At 40.1% G+C, this 24,157-nt stretch overlaps 3 protein-coding genes and 1 long non-coding RNA gene across 5 annotated transcripts; 2 read left to right on the top strand and 2 right to left on the bottom strand.

The window, feature by feature from the left end:
• Positions 1-97: 97 nt before the first annotated feature.
• On the top strand, positions 98-2,246 carry LOC103979236 (uncharacterized). 2 transcript variants are annotated; one of them, XR_010496361.1, is made up of 3 exons: positions 344-1,243; positions 1,519-1,726; positions 1,861-2,246. It is a non-coding gene; the product is annotated as an uncharacterized LOC103979236 (long non-coding RNA). The 2 variants fall into 2 exon arrangements; XR_010496359.1 differs by lacking the exon at positions 1,861-2,246 and having other exon boundaries at positions 98-1,243; positions 1,519-1,859.
• Positions 2,247-8,343: 6,097 nt separating this feature from the next.
• LOC135637734 (myb-related protein 308-like) lies at positions 8,344-9,543 on the bottom strand. The gene is made up of 3 exons (XM_065150491.1): positions 9,350-9,543; positions 9,135-9,264; positions 8,344-9,040 (listed from the first exon to the last, which is right to left on the bottom strand). Exons 1-3 carry the CDS (start codon positions 9,477-9,479, stop codon positions 8,659-8,661), a joined length of 642 nt encoding a protein of 213 aa, XP_065006563.1. The 5' UTR covers positions 9,480-9,543; the 3' UTR covers positions 8,344-8,658.
• Positions 9,544-11,521: 1,978 nt separating this feature from the next.
• Positions 11,522-13,785, bottom strand: LOC135637728 (multicopper oxidase LPR1 homolog 1-like). The gene is made up of 3 exons (XM_065150484.1): positions 13,508-13,785; positions 11,909-13,366; positions 11,522-11,751 (listed from the first exon to the last, which is right to left on the bottom strand). Exons 1-3 carry the CDS (start codon positions 13,730-13,732, stop codon positions 11,698-11,700), a joined length of 1,737 nt encoding a protein of 578 aa, XP_065006556.1. The 5' UTR covers positions 13,733-13,785; the 3' UTR covers positions 11,522-11,697.
• Positions 13,786-15,264: 1,479 nt separating this feature from the next.
• Positions 15,265-20,627, top strand: LOC103979239 (actin-interacting protein 1-2-like). The gene is made up of 6 exons (XM_009395307.3): positions 15,265-15,686; positions 16,287-16,448; positions 16,878-17,064; positions 18,316-18,741; positions 19,270-19,677; positions 20,236-20,627. The coding sequence occupies exons 1-6, from the start codon at positions 15,289-15,291 to the stop codon at positions 20,491-20,493; spliced, it is 1,839 nt and encodes a 612-aa protein (XP_009393582.2). The 5' UTR covers positions 15,265-15,288; the 3' UTR covers positions 20,494-20,627.
• The last annotated feature ends 3,530 nt before the right edge of the window (positions 20,628-24,157 follow it).

Here is a 24,157-nt window from a genome sequence, read left to right as displayed (position 1 = left end):
TGACCCAGCTCCAGCTCAGTGTTCTCCATGACTGACAAGGTGGCCCAGTTGATCCCCCAGAAAGAAGTAGTGTTCGTGTTCGTGTTCTAATCTTTGTCAAACGTCAAGCTTGAACTCAAACACTACTGCTTCCTTCAGTCTTCGGCGTACACCCACGTACGTACGATGCAATAGACAACAAATGTCAACAAACAAAGAGTCGTAGAAGCATTTGTTTTGCTTCGATTGAACGCGCAACGAGAGATCCTCTCGCGCCCATGGCAGTCTAATTCCGCTGGTACAGCGATCGACGTCGTCAATAATATGGTATCACTGTCTATTATTCTCTCTGTTGCTTTCTTGCTTTCTGTCGTTGTAGTACAGTATTATCCCACCATTTTCCTCACTGTAATCTTGCTATTTAATGGACGACGTTGCGGCATCAGACAGACGTCCGCTGACGCACCAAGTCAATCGTCTCACCGATGTCGGCAACTCCGGATGATGGGATACGGCATGTGATTTGGTCGGCGTCCGGCGTTACACGGAATCCGATCGAGAGCTAATCCCGGATAAGGAATACCGTGGCAGACACTATTAGTACTGTCATTATCCAACAAAACTGCCGCATCCTTGTGTACGTGACATTTCAGAGATGATGATGAATGGTTCAGCATAGTGTAAGGTACTCACGGGAGCAGCTGACCTTTCCACACGTACTTATAACATCCAGAAGCAGCCAACGCCTGTTTGATACACGGTGAAGGCAGAGAGAATCGAAAGAGATGAAACGAGGCAGAGCAGAGGCCGGGCTGCCGTCCTCCAAGGCAGCCGCCGAGTCCCCTGCCAAGGCCCAGCGGCGTCAGAAGGGGTCGACGCCCAAGGCATCGGCTGCGGCGGGGAGGACGAGGCAGGCGGTGAAGCCGGATCATGCGCGCAAGGGCAGAGGAAACGACAAGGGCCCGGCTGCTGCTCCGGGGGCCGGCCTGCAGCAGTCTTCTACTGCTCCCGTTGCGCCCGCGGAGGAGGAAGTGGTGGGGTGGGTGGACGGGGCGGCGGAGCTGGGGGATTGGTGGTGGGGCCTGTGGGGCGTGGAGGAGGACAAGCTCTCCGGCTGGTTCCCGTTTGTGGACGAAGACTTCCTCTGCTCCGAGGCCAGGGGAGGAGAGTTGTCCGGTGGACTGCTCTGGGAAGAAGCTTACCACGACATCTGGCAGCTGCAACACATTTACGAAATCCCGCAGGCGGCATCCAATTGACGAAGGTCTAACCGCGGCTTTCTCGTTCTTGCTTTTCTTTTAGGGGTAGAGGAATCGAATGGGAAATAGAGAACGAGACAGATTCGAAGGAAGGGAGTGAAGGAACAACGAAAGCAGCAAGAAATGCAGAAAAATTGCATCTTTGGAAGCGGGTTTTTGTTGATCTGTTGGTCTTAATTTTTGGTTTTGCTAGTTGGTTTGTACAAATGGTGTCTGCTGAAGGAAAGCTGCTTCCTTTTGCTTACTGATGCATCATATTGTGCTCTTGCGTTCTTTGCAGAGATTGCATTCCTTGGCTTAAGCAGAGTTCATCATCATCTTCGTTGCTCTTCACCAAAGCTCCCTCTTCTGCTGGGAAACGGCATGCTATTGGAAGTCCACTACGGAAACAACAAGGAATAGAAGGAAATCGCGTCGTTGTTCTTCCAATTAATCTATTTTGTGAAACGAAAATTTAGAGCAATCAAAGAACTGAGTATGAACTCTGCGTAAGCCTCTATTTTCTAATCGGCTGCTTTAGATATAGCAGCCAAATCTAAATAGTCCATTTCCGGACTAATTACATATTACGCAACCCTTGTAGGATTGTGGTTCTTCAACTTATAAAAATCATATTACGCAGCCCTTTTAGGATTGTGGTCAGTGCTCCCAATAATACATCAAGATTCGCTCATGGAAGTCAACCGGGAGAGCGACTAGATAAGTGCCCCACCATCCCATCTTCTATGAGGGTCAGCGCCCTTCGAGCACCGGAAGAGTGGTGACGTGCGAGAGGACAAAAGCTGGTTAGGATAGAAACAAACGACATGAAATGTAGTGATTTAGGATATGGGAAAACCAGGTGAAGATCTTCTTCTCCTTCAAGATTGTTTGAGGTTTAAAGGCAGTGCAGAGCGAGGTGATTGCATGTAAAACTATTGTTTGCTTAGACGTGGAAACCCGTTGGAATTCTACATATTTAATGTTGGAGGCTGCTTTGATGTATCGAACTCGAAGAAGACAAAAGGGAAAGGAATGCCATTGGAAGAAGATTGGGGTGTATGCACGTTCGATCACTCACGCCTTGTTTAAAGATCTTTTATGTTGCTACTATGTGTATTTTCGGTTCCTCTCCTCTTATTGTTCCGCAAACCTTAAGTCGTGGCCGCTTGGTATGATTTGGTCCGACTGGTGACGTCCAAGATCATCTTGAGGACGAAGGTCTCGCTTGATCGGGTCAAGCTCGGATCGGGTAGGGATGCGTCTCTTTCGCGAGCTCGTCCGTCCGCCTTCATCGTCAACGAGTTCCTGCACACAGGCTTGGGTCGGGATGGGGAATGATCTCGACTTGGGCCCCTCCAAAGCTCAAGTTAGTGGCCTCCTGAAGTTTTTCTGATACCCCTCATTAGATGCTGATGAGGGGTTCCTATTCTTGCTCCTGGAGGTCGACCATACGCGACCTTTGTCGACGACCGACCTAGCAAACGTACTTTCGGGCGTCCATCGCCCAGGATACATGGGATGGCGGCATGCGGAGCCATCCTAGGTATCCCGGAGCGGTCCTTGTTGCGATAAGGCTAGTCGGCGAGGCGCCAGACGACGCGAGGGGGTGACCGCTGTTGTCCCGGATTGGCACTACGTCTCCCTCCCGAGGCTTCGCACTCGAGCTGATGTGGCGGGGGTTGAGTCCCCGTGGGGTGATCCATAATATGCCCTATCACTTATGACACAAGCGATAGATACATGAAGTAGGTTTTTGGCATTGGGATAAATATTAATCAGTGCTGTTAGCATGATGATCAAAACATTCGTTTGATGGCCAACAAAACGAAGAAACATTGGGGAAGACCCAATCCTATTAACATATTATTGTTGATTCGAGACAAAGGCAATTGAGAATGTTGATGGCTTGTGTGAAGTTATTGTATGAACAATACAAGATTATCGAGATTGGAGCTCAGATTTCATTTGTGCAAACGTCAATTCACGATGAAGATGATGCGAAAACATATTGTATGAGTATGTGTTTGCAAGCACATGAGAGCAAATCAAAGCTGGAAAAGTATTTGAATGACGGCTGTGAACCACTGAAAGCTAAGGTCGAGTTATATATGTTGAATCTGTGGATACATGAAGGAGGTTTTTTATGATGATGATTAATAGATACTCTCCACTGTGTCTTCTGAGAGTGCTTTTAGCACTGGAGGAAGGGTACTTGATCCTCATCATAGTTCCTTGTTTCCACAGATTGGATTAGGTTGAAGATTTTGAGGAGCTCGAGAGATTAGAACAAGATAATTTGGTAGAAATGCTTTATATAATAATGAATTATTCCTTTTTTTTTGTTTTTCTTTTTTACAGTAGGCTTCTCATCATGCACATGAAATTACGAGTTACTAGTCTCGATGAATAAGGGAGATGCTTTTCAACATTCTGGTGTTATATTTATCTTTATAAATATTAGTGTCTTGTTTCTTGCTTCAATTTATAATTCTTCAGATGAAGATCTACAATTTGGATCAGAAAGTTGACTCACCGCTATGTAACTTTTATATTGCAAGTTAAAATGTTATTATGTTGGAAAAGTAGTATTTTTTTTTAAGTTCATAATTTTATCCTTCTAATTATATCATTAACATGCTTGAAGCACTCAGCAAAAGAACATCCATGTCGTTTGGAACAGTTGAATCAATATGTTGCATGCATCATGATATAGCATATTTTGGTATCTACCTTATACGACACATCAACTGTCATAACAAACTCGATGTGATGTCCCTTGAGTGGATGTGTCTCGCTAATCCAACTCAGCATCATAAGCTTGAGGCCAGTCAGTCTCCAGACACCATCCCTCTACACCTACTCTGCTCGAGACTATCTGGGATGATGCGATCATGTATCAAGTCACATAGGAGGTAGGAAGCAACGTCAAATGAGACTAAATCGAGTGGATCAGACAACGCCTGCACCCAACACACAGGTCGATCACTTGCGATGTTAGCGGGCATTAAACACCTGCGTATGATGATGACCTAGGATCATTAAAGTTGTTACGCACGACCGTATGTAGGAACAAGTATAAAAGCCAACCCCAGGAACAGCGTTGGGGTCGGGCCTTATACACATACACTCCAACTTCCTCATCTCCAACTCTTGCTAACTTAAACATCAGAGGGGTTGAGTCAAGAATCCCTCTTCTAATTTCGATCTGTGTACAGGCTTCTGACGGCCAGCTAAAAGATTGATCTTCAACCTCCACCTAAGAAAATGAGACCCACACCCCCCTCAACCAGACCTCGGATTAACATGCTTCAGCTCAAAGACCATGCTGGTGGTCTTACGTACTCGGGATGGGCCAACTAGCGACGATATAACGGTGCAAAACACATCATATACTATTATTTGTACTCTTCTTGAAGCTTGATGATACTAACAACAGATTGTAATAGAGTAATAAGTTGCAACGGAAGAAGATCCTAAGCAATGGAAGAGGAGTTTTGTCATAATATTTTATTTTAGAATGCTTAGAATAATATTTGTGATATAATTTTTTTAAAAATATCGATATAATTGGATCAGAATTTTAGTTGGGTTCAAGTAAATCGAATCGATTCACCAAATCAAGTCGATTCATTTAAAATTTATATATTTTCTAAATTATTTAAAATTAAAAATCGATTAACTAGATTGAATAGGTAGATTTAAAATGATTTTATTCGAAGCACCTTACTTTAATCGAACCAAACCTTTTTTTCGATTTGACTCGATTCCGCTGGTGATAAAAGGCGTAGTTGCGGTCGAACCCTTTCCAACGAAACTGCTGGACCGCGTACCATCGCCAGTCTCCACCATCCCATCCTCGTCTGGCTGAGGAAAAACCAGCGTCTCAAGACTTGCTAATGTGCCAAAACTTTGAGGTCCCTCTCTTGCTATTCCAATCTCTTTCTCTCCTCATTGTCATTGGAGATCCGACGAGCACCACGACAAACGTGCTGCTGTTGACGAATCCACATTTTCCTTCGCCATCGTCATCGTCTTCTTCTGTTACCCTCTCGTATGTCTTACGAAACAAGATCTGTGATATGCGTGTTTCCTGGAGAAGGATGGATTAGCGTGGTCTGTTTACGTCCTTCAACCCGCAGCAGCTTGTATTACTCGACGTCGAGGCATCCAAAGTACCTTTGTTACGCTGCAACACATCATTGAAGCTGGTCTCATGCAGCCCACCAAATAGGTCCGATGTGTATTGACAATGGCGCTGCGAAACCTCCTGTTCATTTCGAAATCGACTTGGAGCTACTAAATTATCTCAACATCAGTCTCAAATCTATCTAATGGAGAGATGGAGATAGGATTCATTTGGCAGTGATTGAGGCCACCCAACTGTCCCAATCATCTAACTATTGCCAAACTAAAGAAGTATCCGAGGAAGAACGTGGCGTCAACAGATCCCATTCAATTAACTCAAATCTCGATTCAAACATTTGCAGTCGAAAGCCCACTAGAGATTTTAGGTAGACGTTGCAATCGTTGTTTGTCTTCATGACAGAGGATTAAGCTAACTGGTTAGACTATCAAGTTCGGGAAAATTGATGATCGGGATATCATAATTTGCTGCTGACGTTGTATTCCCGACCAAGTCAAGACTGCAGTTTGAACATTGAAGAGTCTGGACGTCTCAGATGTGATCCGTCATAACTTTGAGCTCGTCTTTGCCCATCTCCCTTGATATTACTGTACAACTACTTGTCAACCACTGTGGAATGTCGAGAGAGGATCCATGGAGTTGTGGTCGGAGCTGACCGGTAGAAATCATGTCAAGTTGCTCATTGACATGGCCTCCTTGTGCGCAATCTTGCAGTCTGGTTAGAGGAAGACTCGGCCATTCCTCACCATTTTTCTGACCTTTAGCAAGGTCTTCGGTCGGTCTTCTGCCGTGAGGCGTAGTGCCGTTGTCTCCTTTGCAGTCTTCAACGTTTGCTCCTGCGAAACGAGAGCAGCATCCTATCTATACCTGAAGGAGATATGAGCTCATATCAGCCTTAACGAGGATGCATGCATGCGACGTATAGTTCATAGTTTCCGCCTTAGCAGCTTACCGACTCCGTAGAACTAATCGAGAGATATGTCCGAAACAGCAGGTGACAAGTGCTCCCAAGTTCTGTGGATCATCCACGACAAGTTGGTGGTGTCCGATCGGCACTCTGAATGTGGGCGACGAAGGCTTACTAGAATGATGTGCTGCTCGACAGCAAGCCATGCTTGACCACACCCTCCCAGGAAAGAAGAATTCAGTGAAAGAGATCAATCATGTCACATCACCGAGTGATTCAAACTGCTTTGCCGTGGTACCACCGAGCATTCTTAACATGGATTGGTATGTGGAGTAGATATCCGAAACAGATGCGACCGAGAGGAGAGGCAGATATGGATGCCGACAACGTGTCGTCACCTACCCGTCAAGGCAGGTGCCGCACGAGTCCCGTGGGGATCTCTGCCATTGTGGCACGTACGGTGGGTGTCTGCAAAGCATCACTCTGGGAGTACTCTTGGTGGCGTTCTACTTCAAGTTCAAGGGGTAACACCATCTGATGTCAGTGCCATGGGAGGTAGCAACCACGAAGCATTCATCTCCAGAAATGATAAGGTGCATATGAAAGCAGAGAAGTTCCATCTGACGCTCTGTGCCATTGGAAAGGTGGTCAGGGCTCTCTTTCATTTGCTCTCGAACTTTGACCTTCAGCGAAACTTTCAGAGCGTGTCCGTAGCAGCAATCACCTGAGTGATTGCTCATTTTATTTTATTTTTCTTGAATTCATCAAAAGAGGTTCCTTTTAAGATAAAGGAAGATTGCATTATTTCCATCATCGTCATTTATATCTATATTGACTTTATATAAGTTGATTTTTATATGTAATCATTTTTACCATTCTTTTCTTAATTTTTTACCTCTGAAAAATCTCAGGACGAATTTCCAAAAAAAAAAAAAATTCATCTTCTTTGATTTTTTTTCAAAAAAGTATCCCATTTTCAAATATGCTAACATGTCCTCCTTTTTATCTGATATCTGGAATACCATTTTTCTCTCTTTTTCTCTTTTTTTTCTTATGGACTGCAATACCTAAAAAATATCATAATACAGTGAAAAATAATATAACATAGTATTTTTCTAAAAACACTGTGATTATATTGTGTTATAGTATTTTTAACAATACAAAAAAAAATATTATGTAATGTTATAATCTTTCTGTATTATGTTATAATATTTTTCTGATATTGCTAACTACACTGTAACTAAAAATAAAAACATTATAATTGGGTTAGTTTCAGATAAAGCTAAAATTGATTTATAAGAGTCAAATAAATATATTATTATTAATTTTAATTTAAATATTTTTATTAATAGATCAGTTAGTCCATTAAATCCGAATCATGATATTTGATATCAGAATCAATTTAATATATGGGTATGGTGAGAGGGTTTGAGTAGGAACATTACGATCTCACATGTATTTTGTTATGATTTTTTGATGAAGTTAATAGCTCAGTTAACCCATTACACCCGGATCAGGACTAATTTGTATAAAGTAAAGAATTGTTACATAATTTTGAAAATGTTGGGTACTTTTCAGAATAAAGAAAAGGAGGATTGTTTGTTTGGAATTAGTATAAAAAAGAATCTTATGTATTGTTGATTGATAGATAAAATGTTTCTGTTGTACCAACGAAGGATCTTTCAAGCTGAGGAAGGTCACCCGCCGCATTTATTACGTAGACACCGGGAATGGTAGGTTTATGTCGACATTGGACATCACAATGTCAAGGATTGTTTTGCGGATTTAGACCGACCAAATCTTATATGGTTTGATTTTATATCACTTTTCTTCTCTCTCTTGGCAGATCTTTAATCCCTAATCCACTGTGATGCTAATGGCTCCTATACACATGCCATTCTCCTTATTGTTAGTCGAGTTCATTAGTATATATATACATATACATATATAACCAATTATTCTTAAGTTGATAGGACTTGGAATTGAATTTTTCTGCCAGGATTTGTAACACCTCTGTATACAATTTGTCATGAAGCTCAAGTTGCTGCCTATTCCGCCCGCGCACTCACAAATACAGTAGAACAGAGGATGTTAAGGTTTCGTGACAACGATATATATACGTCTGCTGTTGTGGCTTCATATTACAATACTTTGGAGCTTCTTCTAAACTACAAATCCTTTGTTGTGTTGTACGACAGTTACCTTCGTCAATTCTGATTTGTGTCTGTCGCTGCAGCACAGCAAGATATGTATATCTTCTGTGGGTTACTGCGATTACGCACATACCACAATCAACGCAGATCTGTACATAATCTTTGGAGCACTCATGCCCTCTTCGACGTTACCTCCACTCGACCTTTCTGATACAGGGCATTAATCATCCCAAGTTAGCGAAAGAGAAGGAGCGTCGGGTTGGCCGTGTTCTTCTCCATGACCGATGACGGTATGCAGATCGTAAGGTCAAGGTTTAGATCCGGCAAGCCGCTGGAATTCTCCTCCAGGCTGCCGCTACCAGCACACCGCACTCGGTCGTCGCCCACCGTGGAGTTGAGATGCCAGAACGACATGTTCTTATAGTTTCTCGTGCCGTAACTCGATGGAGTCGCACTGTTTGAGCTCCGAGATTGATGGAGCGGCACCTTCCGGGCCACGCGGTGGTTGTCAGGATCGATACCCATGCTTGTGAGCTTCTTCCTCAGATGAGAGTTCCAGTAGTTCTTCACCTCGTTGTCGGTTCGCCCCGGCAGCCTCCCAGCTATCAACGACCACCTGAAACAAATACACCGCGAACCCTTCCTTGTACGTGGATGCATAAGCCGGAGTACCATAGTTGATTTGCTTCTCGTGGGATCAGATGGCATACCGGTTGCCGAGCAAGGCATGGAGCTTGATGATGAGGTCGGCTTCGTCCTCCTGGAAGTTCCCTCTCTTAACATCAGGCCGGAGGTAGTTGATCCATCGAAGCCTGCAACTCTTACCGCACCGAAGCAGCCCTACGAAGAAGGAAAAAGGAGTAAGTACCGTAGGATCGTTAAGCCACGAATCCCAGAAGTTAACTTGCATTTGGTAGTCAGAAACCTGCAGCCTTGGGGAGTGCTCTCCAGCAGCCTTCTCCATGCACTCCGACGTAGTCGATGAGCTTCTGGTCCTCCTCTTTGGACCACGCCCCCCTGTTGGTGCCTTGCTTATCACAACAAGGGCTCCTCATTGCCGTAGAGCAGAGGCAGGGAGAGAGAAAGAGGTGCCAAGATCTGAGGTGTCTACGGAGGATCGTTGCAGGAGACTATATAGTGGGAGTGGAAGATGGTCAGGAACTGGTCGCCATCCGTGCAGGTGGGTTGCGGGCGAAGAGTTGACAGGAAGACTGGTGGTTTAAAGTTGGGGGTTGTGAAGGGGGTGTGCGGCTTGGTAGTTGCAGATAGAACTTAGAAGTCTTCGTGCCTCTTCCAGGAAAGTGACCAAACTCCGTAGATATCTCGTCTTCCCTAAATATGTCCGAAGAACAGGAGCTGGATGCACGCATGGCACATGCTCCCAAGCTGACCGATAGATTTCCCTCTGTGCCCAAGCGGTCATCTCCCCACCATTACACTGACGCTTTGTTATGCTTCCTCCCTTGATCTAAAGGAATCTCTACTTCTCGATCAGTGTTATCCACCTGCATGGCCTGTGCATGGGGAAGTAGAAGAAACCCAACAGAGAATCGCTTCGTCGTCGTTTACTTGGAACCAGTAGTTTCGGACAGCACAAAGTCAAGAGCTATCGCGTTTAGGCTTTAGAAAAGCTTGACTTAGCGGACGAATGGGGATCGAACTGGTCCGTCGGTCATACCATATGCGGCCACGGGTCTGAAGTCTGCGTGCGTTGGCAGGAAGTTGAGACCTATATTACCTTTCTGCCCGTCTCCTTCTTTCGTGGCGAACACTTCGACTGTGCTACTCCTTTTTAGAGTATGAAATGTCTTGATTTCCCCTGCAGCATGGAGGGTTCTATTGTTAACACTCGTATTCTTCTTATAATCTTTTCTTCGCGCGAGTAGAACACCCATTCTCGTAGTTTTGTTGACTACTATAAGAGCAGAACACCTGTTTCGAAACGGTGCACTTGGTGACAAAGATGCGGGGAAAGCGGTCTAAACTTGATCTACTAAACTGAGCACGTCAACGCCATACGTCTCCGTGGTCAACGCTCATCGTAGTTCTTTTCTAATTGAGCAAGTAATGACCGTCCTTCGGTAATGCTATGAGTTCTATGTCTCGACAGTTCTGCCATGTCAGCATAATCCCAAAAGATCCCAATCCATCGCTCCGATGGGAAGAGGGCTTCTTCGAAAGTCAAGCCCTCCTTTTCTCTCTCTAAATTTTAATCTCATTTTTGGTAGTCTTACTTGAGCACAAGGGGGATCTCATATCGAGTCTTGGCACCTACATTACTTTTGGCTGGATCATAGGTCTCGACTCAGAATCAAATTGAGCTGAGCGACATCGACATCGGTTAACCTGCAATTAGAAATAATTCTGTTCTCTTTTTTTTACGACACAATAAGTTATTCTCAACATGATATAAGAACTAATGTTCACCAAAAAAATAAAACATTACTGATGAGATAAAAAATAGTTCTATATCGCTAAGATTTCAAAAATATATTTGGTTTTGGATTTAGTTGGTGCCCAATTTTTTTTTTTGTGTTAGATTGAACTTATATATATTTGAGTCAAACTTGTTAATTTTAAAACCTCAATAATTGATATTTTTAATTTTTTTTTATCATCAATCGGTCATTTCTTCACAAATATACTTCTTCTATAAACGTTGATCTTAATCTTTTCATGAGCATATTTTATATGACGTAAGGGTTAATTACATATAACCCTAATATAATATTTCGATTCTTATACTTTCAAAAATTATATTAGGATTCTTATACTTATATATATAAGTAAAATATTTAATCATGTCTCTCCTCACGCCATCGACTTTATTGACGAAAATACTACAGGGTTTATCACCGAGCATGTATAGTTTTTTCATTAGCAGTGTCAATGATGTGAGACGAAATTAGATTGAATATTTTACTTTCGTAAATATAAGAATCTTAATGTAATTTTTAAAAATATATAAATAAAAAAAACTAAAAAAATTATTTATAAAAATATATATTTAGTCGGATGATGTGATAGCACATCGGAGGTCACAACTCAAAACAAAACAGCATGAAACAAATATGTACTTCTGAATCGTGTGCGACCTGATTATTTTTAAGAGAGTGTTTTACAAACAAATCACTAAGTACTCGTCGACAACTACAATTACATCAATCGCAACACACAAAATCCAAGTAGTTGCGGACGCTGTCCCTCTAATCTCTATTCATGAGAAGAAACCAGCGTTAATCCTACGAAGAACGCTCTACCCTCGGTATTTCCTCAACTTCTCAGTGTGAGGGGTCGAATCATTGCATTGTCCTCGTGATCGAGAATCTGCACATGAGAAGATAAAGGTTCATTGAAATCAGGTAAACGATGACAAGTGGAAAACTCCATCTGGTCTAATCTACGTTCTTTGCACGAGCTACACACATTCCATTTGCTCCATATGCGTCTGTGAATGAGATAAAAAAGAGTATGAACCACTTACGTGGCAATGATAGACGTAGCCGGGCTGCTTCGTTGCATCAAACGGGTAGGGCGCGTCCTCGTCGATGAGCTTAAACTTCACTACTATCGTGGTCATGTGGCCCGGCTTGATCTTCGCTATGTTCTTCCACGTCTTCTCGTGCTCCGGCGCGGCTTCCAGCTGCCCCACTGCGTGAGCCTTGACGTTGCACTTGATGGCGTCGTTCATCCGCCTCATGCATGCCGTGAACGCCTCTAGATCCACCAGCTCCCTCACCCTCACCGCCTGAAACGTCGCCAGATGCAGGTGCAGCGGGTGGTTGTCCTCCGTCAGGTTGATCACCTCCCACACCTCGGTGCTCCCCGCCTTCGGCGTCTCTGTCGCTGGGTCCTCCAACCTCTTACCGTTGATGTACAGGTGCGTCGGCTCGCCGGTCGCGCTCTGGTACTCGTACAACACGATGTACCTCCTCGCCGTCCCCTCGTTTTCGTTCGCCACCGGGTAATTGGCCATTAAGGTCGCCGGAATCTTAGAGTCGTCCTTCGTCTTCTCGGGTGATATGACAAACTTCATGACCTTGCTGCTCTGGGTGCTCACGGGGTCGCCACCGGGGAACGGGTACGGCGCGCCATTGGTTAGCCTGACGGTGGAAGTTGCTGACTTGGAGAAGTCGATGACGACGTCGTAGATTTCGGCCGGCGCGATGAGGATGCTCGACGTGGTAACGGGCTTGCGGAGGTAAGTCACATCTGAGCCGATCACGGTGAAGGGCAGACCGTCGGACAAGGAGAGGTGGAAGTAACGAGCGTTGCTGCTGTTCAGGATGCGGAAGCGGTACTTGCGGCTCTGGACGACGAGGTACGGCCAGGCTTTCCCGTTGACGACGATGACCTCCCCGAAGTACTCGGGCTGCCACTGAGGGTGGACGGTGGGGTTGTTGCCTCTGTGGTTCATGTAGAGGGAGCCGTCCTTGTAGAAGCTCCGGTCGTCAAGGACGAGCTGGCGGTCGTACTCGTCGCCGGCGGGGAGGCCGAGGGGGGCCTCGACAAACGGGTTGCGGATGATATAGATGCCGATAAGGCCGGCGAGGAGGTTGGCGCGGGTGAGGCCGAGGGCGTGGTCGTGGTACCAGAGGTTGCCAGGGTGCTGTACGTTCGGGTAACTGTAGTTTGTCTGCGTCCATTTCGGTCCCTTCTCGCGAAACTTAGCGGTGTACCATGCGAAGGCGCTGCCATCAGCCTGCGGTTCGTGGATGCCTCCGTGGAGGTGGACGACGGCGGGGACGCCGCCGTGCTTGGGGATGGCAACCGGAATCGTCGGGTCCCATGGGAGGATGTGCTTCTTCGGGAGGTGGTTCTCCCAGGTCACGTTGAGCGGGACCCCTTGGATGGCCTCGATGGTCGGGCCTGGGAACGTGGCAGCCTCGCGGCTGGTGCCGTAGATGAAGACGGTGGTCGCCGGCAAGTCTCTGTGGAATTTCTGCACGAAGCACACAAATAGAGGACAAGCGTCAAACTTGGTTTAGTTACCCCATAAGGCACTATGAATCAAAGTACGTAGTCGAATGGATTAGCCATGCATCGGTTACAATCTAAGAAGAAGGATAACGATGAACCATACCCATTTCTTCTCGAACATGCCAATGGTGAGGCCAATGGACATTGGCCGGCCATCCTTTATGGAATAGCCATAGATTCTAGGCATCATCGGCAGCGGCTCGACGTACTTCTTCAGCGAGTGAGCTACCCGTCGAAGCGTCTTGTCGGTCACCGGAGAAGGCTCGCCGGTTCCGGCAGCCAGACAGGCGACCAGGAAGAGAACTGCGAGCACCGACTTAGTCATCATTCGATCGCACAGCTTTCCTGCTATGAACAAAAGAATACAGTCGTTAGAGCTTATTCTGCTGCTGCTTTTGGCAGAGGAGGTAAAGGAGCGAGCATGCACTAAAGTAAATGAAAAGCTAAAGATGAAAAGATGATGGTCGAGGATGTGGCCAGCACAAACAAGTACTGATGTGACTGTTTTCTTGGAGAAGATGGCGACCATATGATTGCGGTTGAGGATGGTGGAGGTGATCGACCTCAAGGCACTCCCGACGTATGAAATGATTGCGGGAAAAGATAAGATGTACAGTAGTGGAGATTGCGGTGTGATAATGAACTCATTAGCCTTTCGAATCCCTTATGACTTTATGGAGTGCAAACTTCGATTGCAGTTGTAAAGGTAGCGAGGTATAAGCTGCCTTCCACATACGTGGACCCCCTGAGCTCAGAAATGGTTGGCACACGGCATGGAGGACACCATTAACAAGATTGACTTCACCCAAGAGACAAGAAGATATCTAATGCACTCTGCAATCGATCTCATTTCCCAGAACAGGAGAACACTATAATGGCAATGGCTGGAAATCTTTCTATCTAGAAAATGATGATGATGAGGAACTCATTGTTTCAGCTACACACCCTTCATTTCAGATAATAAGACGTATGCATGAATGAGAAAAAGGAGATCCTAACAACTGAGACAACTCGATAGGTATGATGAAAATAGTCATGTGTTTAGATGATGAGGATGGATTAAAATAATAATATCATTTCGTTAAGGATTAAAAGAGTTAAATTTTACATAGATTAGATTTGATCCATAACGTATAAGATTAAAATTTTGAATCAAATTATTTTTTGATATGATATTTATTTACTTTGACTAAATTTAACTTAGATGCATCAATATTTGATTTCTAAGGTGGTTAGAGAACCAAGTAGACAAAATATGATATGAAAAAGTCAAAATTAAATAAGAAAATTGACTTAAGATTATGTTTGATCATCAAAGTCGAGTAGTGGTTCGATGCTTGTGGATGCAGCTACAATTACAACAGCGCATCCTCCAAGAGTCGGTCCCATCAAACGGCTTCAACTTCCCCTTGTCATTCGCAGGCTTGTCTCCATCGCAACATTTTGAACCGCTCATCGCGGCCATCGCCACGTTTCGTGGCGCACCACGTGTCCGTGGCTCCCCGTTCGTGCTGCACAAGTTGTTACAGATCACACGTTTCGGTCGATCCGACGGAGTTGCAACGCCCGACCGTTACGAACCTGGGTGTACCGGTCCCGTCCGCCCCCTTCCAAAGCCACATCATGTCCTCGTCAGTAACAAGCGACACCAAACTCCAACCAGGAAATGGGGCCCCACTAGCCGAAGCATGTCGTGGAGATGCTGCGTTGGTGTAGAAGCCGCATGCGTGTCTGACGCCAACGTGCTTGGACCCGTTCCCTTTCCTCCATCCCATCGTGTCGAGCATACACCAATAGGCGGCCTCTTTAACTATAAATGCTCCCATTCTTAACTCTCTCACGCTCTCTTGCTCTCTCGCTCTCCCGATCGATCGCTCACTTTCTATGGCAATGGCACATTTGGCGGAGACGTACGCGTGCGTGCCGGCGACGGAGCGGGGGCGGGGGATACTGATATCCGGTGACCCGCGCTCGGACACGATCGCGTACTGCAACGGGCGATCGGTGATCATCCAGCAGCTGGGGGCGCCGCTGGAGGTGTCGATCTATGGGGAGCACGCGTACCAGGCGACGGTGGCGCGGTTCTCACCCAACGGCGAGTGGGTCGCCACCGCCGACGTTTCGGGCGTCATCCGGATCTGGGGGAGGTACGGCGACCGCGCACTCAAGAACGAGTTCCGCGTCCTCTCCGGCCGCATCGATGACCTACAGTGGTCGCCCGATGGCCTCCGGATCGTCGCCTGCGGGGATGGCAAAGGAAAGTCCTTCGTGCGGGCCTTCATGTAAGATATAGTGTTTATTCTCCTCCGGTTCGCCCCCCCACCCCCCAACATTGTTCTTTTCTGGTCACTGTTTATGGAAAAGCGATAGGGTACCAAAGCTTATAGTATTTTTATTTTATTTTGATTATCTTTTTTTTACTTTTGATTACTAGATATGAGAAACCGTAACAAACATTAGGGCCAGGAAATTGAGCTTCTCATTTTATTGTTTGAAAATTTTTTGTTTTAAATTGGAAAATAAGGTTATGTTTTCTCCGATTACGGATGCAGAAAATCTCTGGATCGCATTAAAGTTCCCATACTATTAAAAAATTATTATGAAAACCATATTGTTTTTTTTTTCAAGGTTTTTCTGCTTATGTATAATCTCCGTTCTTATTAAAAAATCATGGCTCTATTCACAACTTAATGAAAAAGTCATGTCTGTGCATTTTTGGATGACATGTTCTTTCTGTTGTCCTATGTTGTGATTGTTAGAACTTGTAAATTAATGTTCAGGTATTTAACATCTTTTATCTCTTTTTCTGTATATCCTGTAAGTATAATTTTCATTAGATTACTGCTTATTGCGTAGGTTTGGGAAATTGTTTTCTTGTCTAGGTGGGATTCAGGTACTAATGTTGGGGAGTTTGATGGACACTCAAGAAGGGTATTGAGTTGTGCGTTTAAGCCAACTAGACCATATCGAATTGTCACATGTGGTGAAGATTTCTTGGTAAACTTTTACGAAGGTCCACCCTTCAAATTCAAGCTTTCCCATAGGTTTGTTCGAATTACATTAATAACATTGCAAGCTATTTATTCCTGGCTTTCTTGACTCTGTTTCCGTACCGTTTTTAATTTTTTTTCTATATGCCAATATTTTCCTATGCATAATGTGATTTGCTGGAAATGTTCCATCTTGTTTAAAAACCATAAATTACAACATCATTCAACATCTTCTCATATGCAAACTTATCTGTTGTTTGTGACCTGAAGCAGTCACTGAAGAATAATTGAATTTCATTGCACATGTATGCCACCAACTTCTATGTTCATTTGTTTTTTGCATCCTGCTAAATAAGATAATATAATTCCAACTTATGCAAACTGATCTAGTTTGCATGACAATTAGGACACACTGGAAAATAATTGTATTTCACCACTTATGCAACTTTTTACCTTGTGAACTTTTTTTTTCTTGAACTGCAGGGAACATTCAAACTTTGTTAATTGTGTACGGTTTTCTCCTGATGGAAGTAAGTTCATCACTGTGAGCTCAGACAAGAAGGGACTTATATATGATGGAAAAACTGGAGAAAAAATTGGTGAATTACCCATGGAAGATGGTCATAAAGGTAGCATATATGCTGGAAGCTGGAGTCCTGATAGTAAACAAGTCAGCACCACTTCTGTGCTTCCATTAATTTACATGCACCAAATTATTTGCAGTGCTATATGGTCATTATAATTTGTGTGTATTTTTCCAAGTTTAATTTTTTGACATTTCTATTCGTATATTCTCTAGATTACCGTGCAATAGTTTTTTCTTCAACATATGTCATTGATTTCTTTTTATTTTTCGTGTCAGTTTGTGACATTAATTTCCAATGTTTCCTTTCTTTTTGTTTTGGTTTCATAGATTGCTTTTATTTTTTTGGTGGCACTAGCAAATTTTGATAGCAAGGTAATACTCGATTTAAAAAATGAGAAACTCCCAAGCACGAATGTGAGATACTGATATTGATGCCCTTATACAACAGTCTTAGATAAAAGCAGAGACAACAAGGCAAAGAGATTAAGAAATAAGAGTGTTAGAATATGTAGATCCATATTATGCTAATTATTTAGCTAGTTTTGCCAGCCTATTTTCATTATGAAAAAATATGTATTTAATTTAAGAAACGTAGAAATATGGCAAAGCGGTGTTGATAAACTTGAGTTAAAATACCATTGATAAATTTTTTTTTTTTGTCCTTTGATGCAATGATTGTCTATATTTGGCTTGGGATAGTGTCGGTACCTTTTTGGCATGATACAAGGATAAGTCTTTGATGCAATGGTTGATTGATCCAATCTGATGGTTTAACTGATTTATTTAATTTATATATCAATTTGAGAATAAACTCAGGTGTGATGTGTCTGCAACCTCATCGAATAATTCTTTCCTACCTGTGCCCTCATAATGTATCAATGGATTATACCATATGGCATGATCTGATCTGATAACTGACCCATCTAGTCCTATGTATCAACTTAGACATGGTGCAACATGCTGGCCCAAACTTGAATCACATGGTGCCCCATGCCAGTCATTATGATAATCTTTAATTTGAGATGAAATATCTTGAGTTCATCCTCATTGATGAACCAAGGATACATTCAGTGACCATCCCTTTTCTTTTGTGATAATTGATAATTAACAACAGTCGATATCTTTGCCAGTTGCTTTGAAATTGTCCTTTCTATAGAATTCACCATTGCAAAGGCTTTCTTGACTTTCTAAGAGCAGCCTTATCACATGAACCATCATGTCTAAGTTGTTTAAGTCATTGTCATTCTCTGTTTTACGTATTAGTTTTCTCAAATTTGTTTCTCTTTGCTTTTACTTATTTCTCATAAGTAATCGCCTTTGATGTTTGTTAAACAGGTTCTGACTGTATCTGCTGATAAAACTGCTAAAGTATGGGAGATTATGGAGGACGGATGTGGCAAACTGAGGAGAACATTGGAATGTCCTGGTTCCGGGGGAGTGGATGATATGCTTGTTGGTTGCCTGTGGCAAAATGACTATCTTGTCATAGTTTCTCTTGGTGGAACAATCACAATATTCTCAGCCAGTGATCTAGAAAAATCACCAGTATCATTTTCTGGACATATGAAGAGCATCACCTCTTTGGTTTGTCTTCTTCAAGGTGGTCAGAAAGTCTTTTTGTCTAGCAGTTATGATGGTATTATTACAAGATGGATACAAGGCACTGGTTATGTTGGTAAGTTAGTTAGAAAGGGAAGTAGCCAAATTAAATGTTTGGCTGCAGTTGGAGAAGAAATCATGACTTCAGGTTTTGACAATAAGGTGAGAATTCTCGTATGCACGCTCTTCTTAACTGGTTAGAAATTGAATTTAGCTTTATTATATCTGCTTTTTAATGGCAAACCATAGATTCATTTTAGATAGCCATAAATATAATTATTTGGGTTCAACTACATTGATAATTTTTAGCTATTGAATTTGTATGAGGGGCTTATCCACATCCAGAATAAGAGCCATCAAGTCCCTTCTCTTGTTTTAGATGAAGTTCTCTTATGAGTTTTTATGAAACTATTCATATCATTTAGTTACTCTTACTCACCTTACCTAAATTGATCATGCATAAATTTCCTTTGGGCATGCGCAAATACCTTGCCAAGTTGATTGCAATATGCTTATTTTAATCCTACAGTGGTGGGGATATTATTATACTGCATGTGGGAGAAATGTTTCCACAAACCTAGTAAAAGCTTCGCATATTGTACGATGACAATGGAGAACTAGTATTTCTTTCGTGCTTGACTAGGATCATTCTGTTGGACCCAAAATATCTATTTTCCTCTTCACTTACAGGTTTGGAGAGTTCCTCTAAATGACGATCAATGTGGGGATACAGAACCAGTTGATGTTGGGTCTCAACCAAGGGGAATAGCAGTTGCACTTCAGATCCCTGAACTAGCATTGGTTTCAATTGATTCAGGAGTTGTCATGCTGCGGGGTCTAAAAGTAATTTCAGAAACAAAACTAGGATATGCTGTGACAACATCTGCAATTTCACCTGATGGGACTGAGGCTGTTGTGGGTGCTGAAGATGGAAAACTACACATTTATAGCATTACTGGAGATGCTCTTACTGAGGAAGCTGTTCTTGAGAAACATCGAGGAACTATTACTGCTATATGTTATTCCCCCGATGCTTCCATGTTTGCTTCAGCAGATTCCAATCGAGAAGCTGTGGTTTGGGATCGGGAATCTCGAGAGGTAAACTTTTCTTAACTTGATACTCTATTCTTAGTTTATACCATAATGATTTGAATTCTGTTTTTTCCCTTTGCATCATCCACCATTTTGTTGCCCATTATATTTGTTTATTATGATTACCACTACTAGTAAATTGCAATAATGGAAGTAGAGCTACTAATTTTAATCATGATAGTCGTGACTTGTATACTATAAAATACTGTATTGCACATCATCTGGTTTCTTGTGAGATCCATCTGCTCATACTTATATCAGAGGTTCAGGGAACTTCACAGATGAAGGGACTCAGTTTCTAAAACCTTCATACTAGTAAATAGGTTAGCAGTCAATTCTGGAACTTCAAAGATATTTCCCGAGTGAAAATTCCTTTTCAAACTTTTTTTCGTGTTTCAATAACCTACAGGATATTGAAATATCACTAATGATGTTTGCTCACACTTGATATGTGATTTTTTGTGCCAAGTAGTCATTCCTGGCACAGAAAGGTGTTTTATGAAAGATCAATTTAGGCAAAAGAGTTGTCTACGATACCAGATCATGACTGACAATCATCTGCAGGTAAAGTTGAAGAACATGTTGTATCATACTGCACGTATAAATTGCCTGGCGTGGTCTCCTGACAACCACTTGATCGCCACCGGCTCGCTCGACACCAGCGTAATAGTGTACGAGCTGGACAAGCCTGCATCCAACCGGATCACGATCAAGGGAGCTCACCTCGGAGGGGTGTATGGAGTAGCTTTCGGTGACGAGAACAGTCTGATCAGCGCAGGAGAAGATGCATGCGTCCGAGTGTGGAAAATAGAGCCACAGTGATCGACTTGCACCGATGGCCGAACCGTCGCCTTCTTTTGGATTGCAGTTTTCTCAACAGGTTTGCAGTCTGCTTTTGTATTTACTCACTCTAATTTTGATCGTTTGTGATTGATTGAGAAAAATTATTATTTTCCATTATGGTAAATATGTTGTGGTGCGTAATTGCATAAAATTAGCTACTATTCTTAGACATCCGTATTGATTTGCTGATGGATTTGGTTTATGGAGTCTAATAATAATTAAAATCATATGATGCAGTTAAACCTTTTCTCGTTATAATATTCCTTAATATTCTAGGCAACGTGACGTACATGCCATGTCCTTAAAACTTCATGGTGTGGCTTTAACTCGTTTAATCAAGTCACCTTTGTTACCATGAAATTGATGAGAGAGATAATATATAAAAAAAATCATTTTATCCAAAGTCATATCTCAGATTTATAAAAAATAAGTCATTTCATTATTCATAATTTAAATATATATATATATATTTTAATTTTTAATGAAATAACTAATATAAATATATGATTCCAAGTTTAAAACTAATTAAATAATAAAAATTCACATATAATTTCTTAAAACATAAATATGTCTAATTAAATAAATTATAACTATAATAAACATTAAATTAACTAATCATTCTAACATCACAATTCAATAATTATGATTTATTAATCATAAAATTTTAAAATTAATATTATTATGTATCATATACATTATAATAATTTTAATATTAAATATTTTAAAATCTTAATAAAAATTAATAAAAAGTATCTATCTTTCTTCTACAAATCTCTTTTCAACCCTCATATAAGATTAAAGAAAAAAGAAAATAATATTTTTTATTTTTAATTTAATTATTTTGCTTTCATAGATAAAAATAGAAATATATTATTTATTTATTCACAAACAAAAATAAATTTTATATTATTTTTTAAAAAATATATATTGCTCATTAGGAAATAAATAAATTAATAATATAATTAATTGACAAAAATTATAACTTATCCATAGGAAATCAAATTTAGTTATTTTTTTTAACCATATTACACAAATAAGGTAGTTTGATACATGTTAAGAAAGAAACAAATTTTTGTAGATAATCTAACTACTATCCGTCCAAGTAGTTCCCATGCTCACATATGTGCTATTTGTCCAACCGTTATGCGTTCAAATAGTTATAGTTCTCATGCTCACATACTTACCTCATGTTTAGTTATCTATTAAATAAGTCTCAATGAGGGTTGATGGATTAACTTTTCAATCCCAAATAATCCTGAGTTTTTATCCACTCTAATCTTCTAAACTTTTATACCTCTCGCTCTTTTGCCTTCCTATAAATATCTTCTACATAGTCTCCCACCTACATAATTAGACTACCCACATAATCAGACTACATTCAAGATAAGTTTTATCCGGTTCTCATTATTCTCGTCATACCTCAATTTAATCCCTTTTATTAAATTAAATTTTAATATTTTTAAAATATTATAAATTAATAGTTAACTCTAAAGCCATCCTTTTTCATGAAATAACTAATATAAATTTATGATTCCAAGTTTAAAACTAATTAAATAATAAAAATACATATATAATTTTTTTTAAAAATAAATATGTCTAATTAAATAAATTATAACTATTATTAACATTAAATTAACTAATCATTCTAACATCACAATTCAATAATTATAATTTATTAATCATATATTTTTAAAATTAAAATATTATTTTGTATCATATATATATTATAATAATTATAATAATAAATCGATACCGGAGGGAACAAATCTTCGTAGATTTAGATTTGTTCCCGTATGCTATCCATTAAAGTAGTTGGTTAACGGATCAACTATTCAATCCCAAATAATCCTAAGTTCTTATCCATTCTATGCTTTCCGCTCTTCAGCCCTCCTATGAATGTACTGTTTTACATCCACATTATCATCTATGTTCTAAGATGTGTTCCATCCTGTTCTCATTTTGTTCCTCCTAATCATAGTTAACTATATGAGGTAACTTATAATTATCCTATAAAAATATAATAATAATTCTTATGTAGTAAATAAAATTATCCATTAATCACATGTAACATATCTTGATATCATATATAATAGTCAAATAACAAAAATATATATCTTGATATCTCAACTAAACATTCCGTTGGATGGTTGGATGGTTGGATGGAGGAAGAATTTAACTAATGATAAAATATTATAACGGACTTTGATTGTGAATCATCCAGCATAGTTACAAATACTACGTGTAAATAATTATATCAATATCATCAACTTAATCTAAAATATGAGTTAAAAAATAATTGACTAGGCTGATCTATCTAATCAATCTAATTTGAGTCATACCTCAATTTAATCTTTTTTTTATAAAATTAGATTTTTAATATTTTAAAATATTGTAAAATAATAGTTAACTCTAGATCCATTATTTTTCATAAAATAACTAATATAAATTTATGATTCCAAGTTTAAAACTAATTAAATAATAAAAATTCACATATAATTTCTTAAAACATAAATATGTCTAATTAAATAAATTATAACTATTATTCACATTAAATTAACTCATCATTTTAACTTCACAATTCAATAATTATGATTTATTAATCATAAAATTTTAAATTATGGATGATTACAATAATAAATTGATATTCGATAGAACAAATCTTTGTAGATAATCCGGTTGCTACCCGTCAAGTAATTCCCATGCTCAAATACGTACCTCATGTCTAACTGTTATCCATTCATGTAGTTCTCATGCTCACATACGTACCTTATGTCCAATTGCTATCCGTTCAAGTAGGTCTCAAATGAGGGTTTACGGATCAACTGTTTAATCCTAAATAATCCTGAGTTCTTATCCGAACCTCTTGAACTTCTACGCCTTCTATTATTCTGTCCTCCTATAAATGTCTTCTATATAGTCTCCCACCCACATCATCAGATTACATTCAAGATGTGTTCCATCTAATTCCCATCGTTCTTCTTGTACGTTATATCTCAATTTGATCACTCTTATTAAATTAATTTTTAATTTTTTAAAAATATTATAAGATAATAGTTAACTCTAGATCCATTATTTTTCATGAAATAACTAATATAAATTTATGATTCCAAGTTTAAAACTAATTAAATAATAAAAATTCACATATAATTTCTTAAAACATAAATATGTCTAATTAAATAAATTATAGCTATTATTAACATTAAATTAACTCATCATTTTAACTTCACAATTCAATAATTATGATTTATTAATCATAAAATTTTAAAATTAAAATATTATTACGTATCATACACATTATAATAATTTTAATATTAAATATTTTAAAATCTTAATAAAAATTAATAAAATATATATCTTTTTTCGAGGAATCTCTTTTCAAATCTCATATAAGATTAAAGGAGAAGAAAAATAAATTGATAAAAATAGAAATATATTATTTATTTATTCACAGATAAAAATACATTTTGTATTATTTTTAAAAAAAAACATAATGCTCATTAGGAAATAAATCAATTACTAATATAATTAATTGACAAAAATTCTAACTTATCCACATGAAATCAAATTTAATTATTTCTTTAACCACATTACGCAAACAATATAGTTCGATATATATTAAGAAAGAAAAATCATGAATCATTAC

This window comes from Musa acuminata, chromosome BXJ1-3 (assembly GCF_036884655.1).
Source record: "Musa acuminata AAA Group cultivar baxijiao chromosome BXJ1-3, Cavendish_Baxijiao_AAA, whole genome shotgun sequence".
NCBI lineage: Eukaryota > Viridiplantae > Streptophyta > Magnoliopsida > Zingiberales > Musaceae > Musa > Musa acuminata.
Note: the sequence above shows the minus strand (reverse complement) of the source record. Positions and strands in the feature narration are given on the sequence as shown.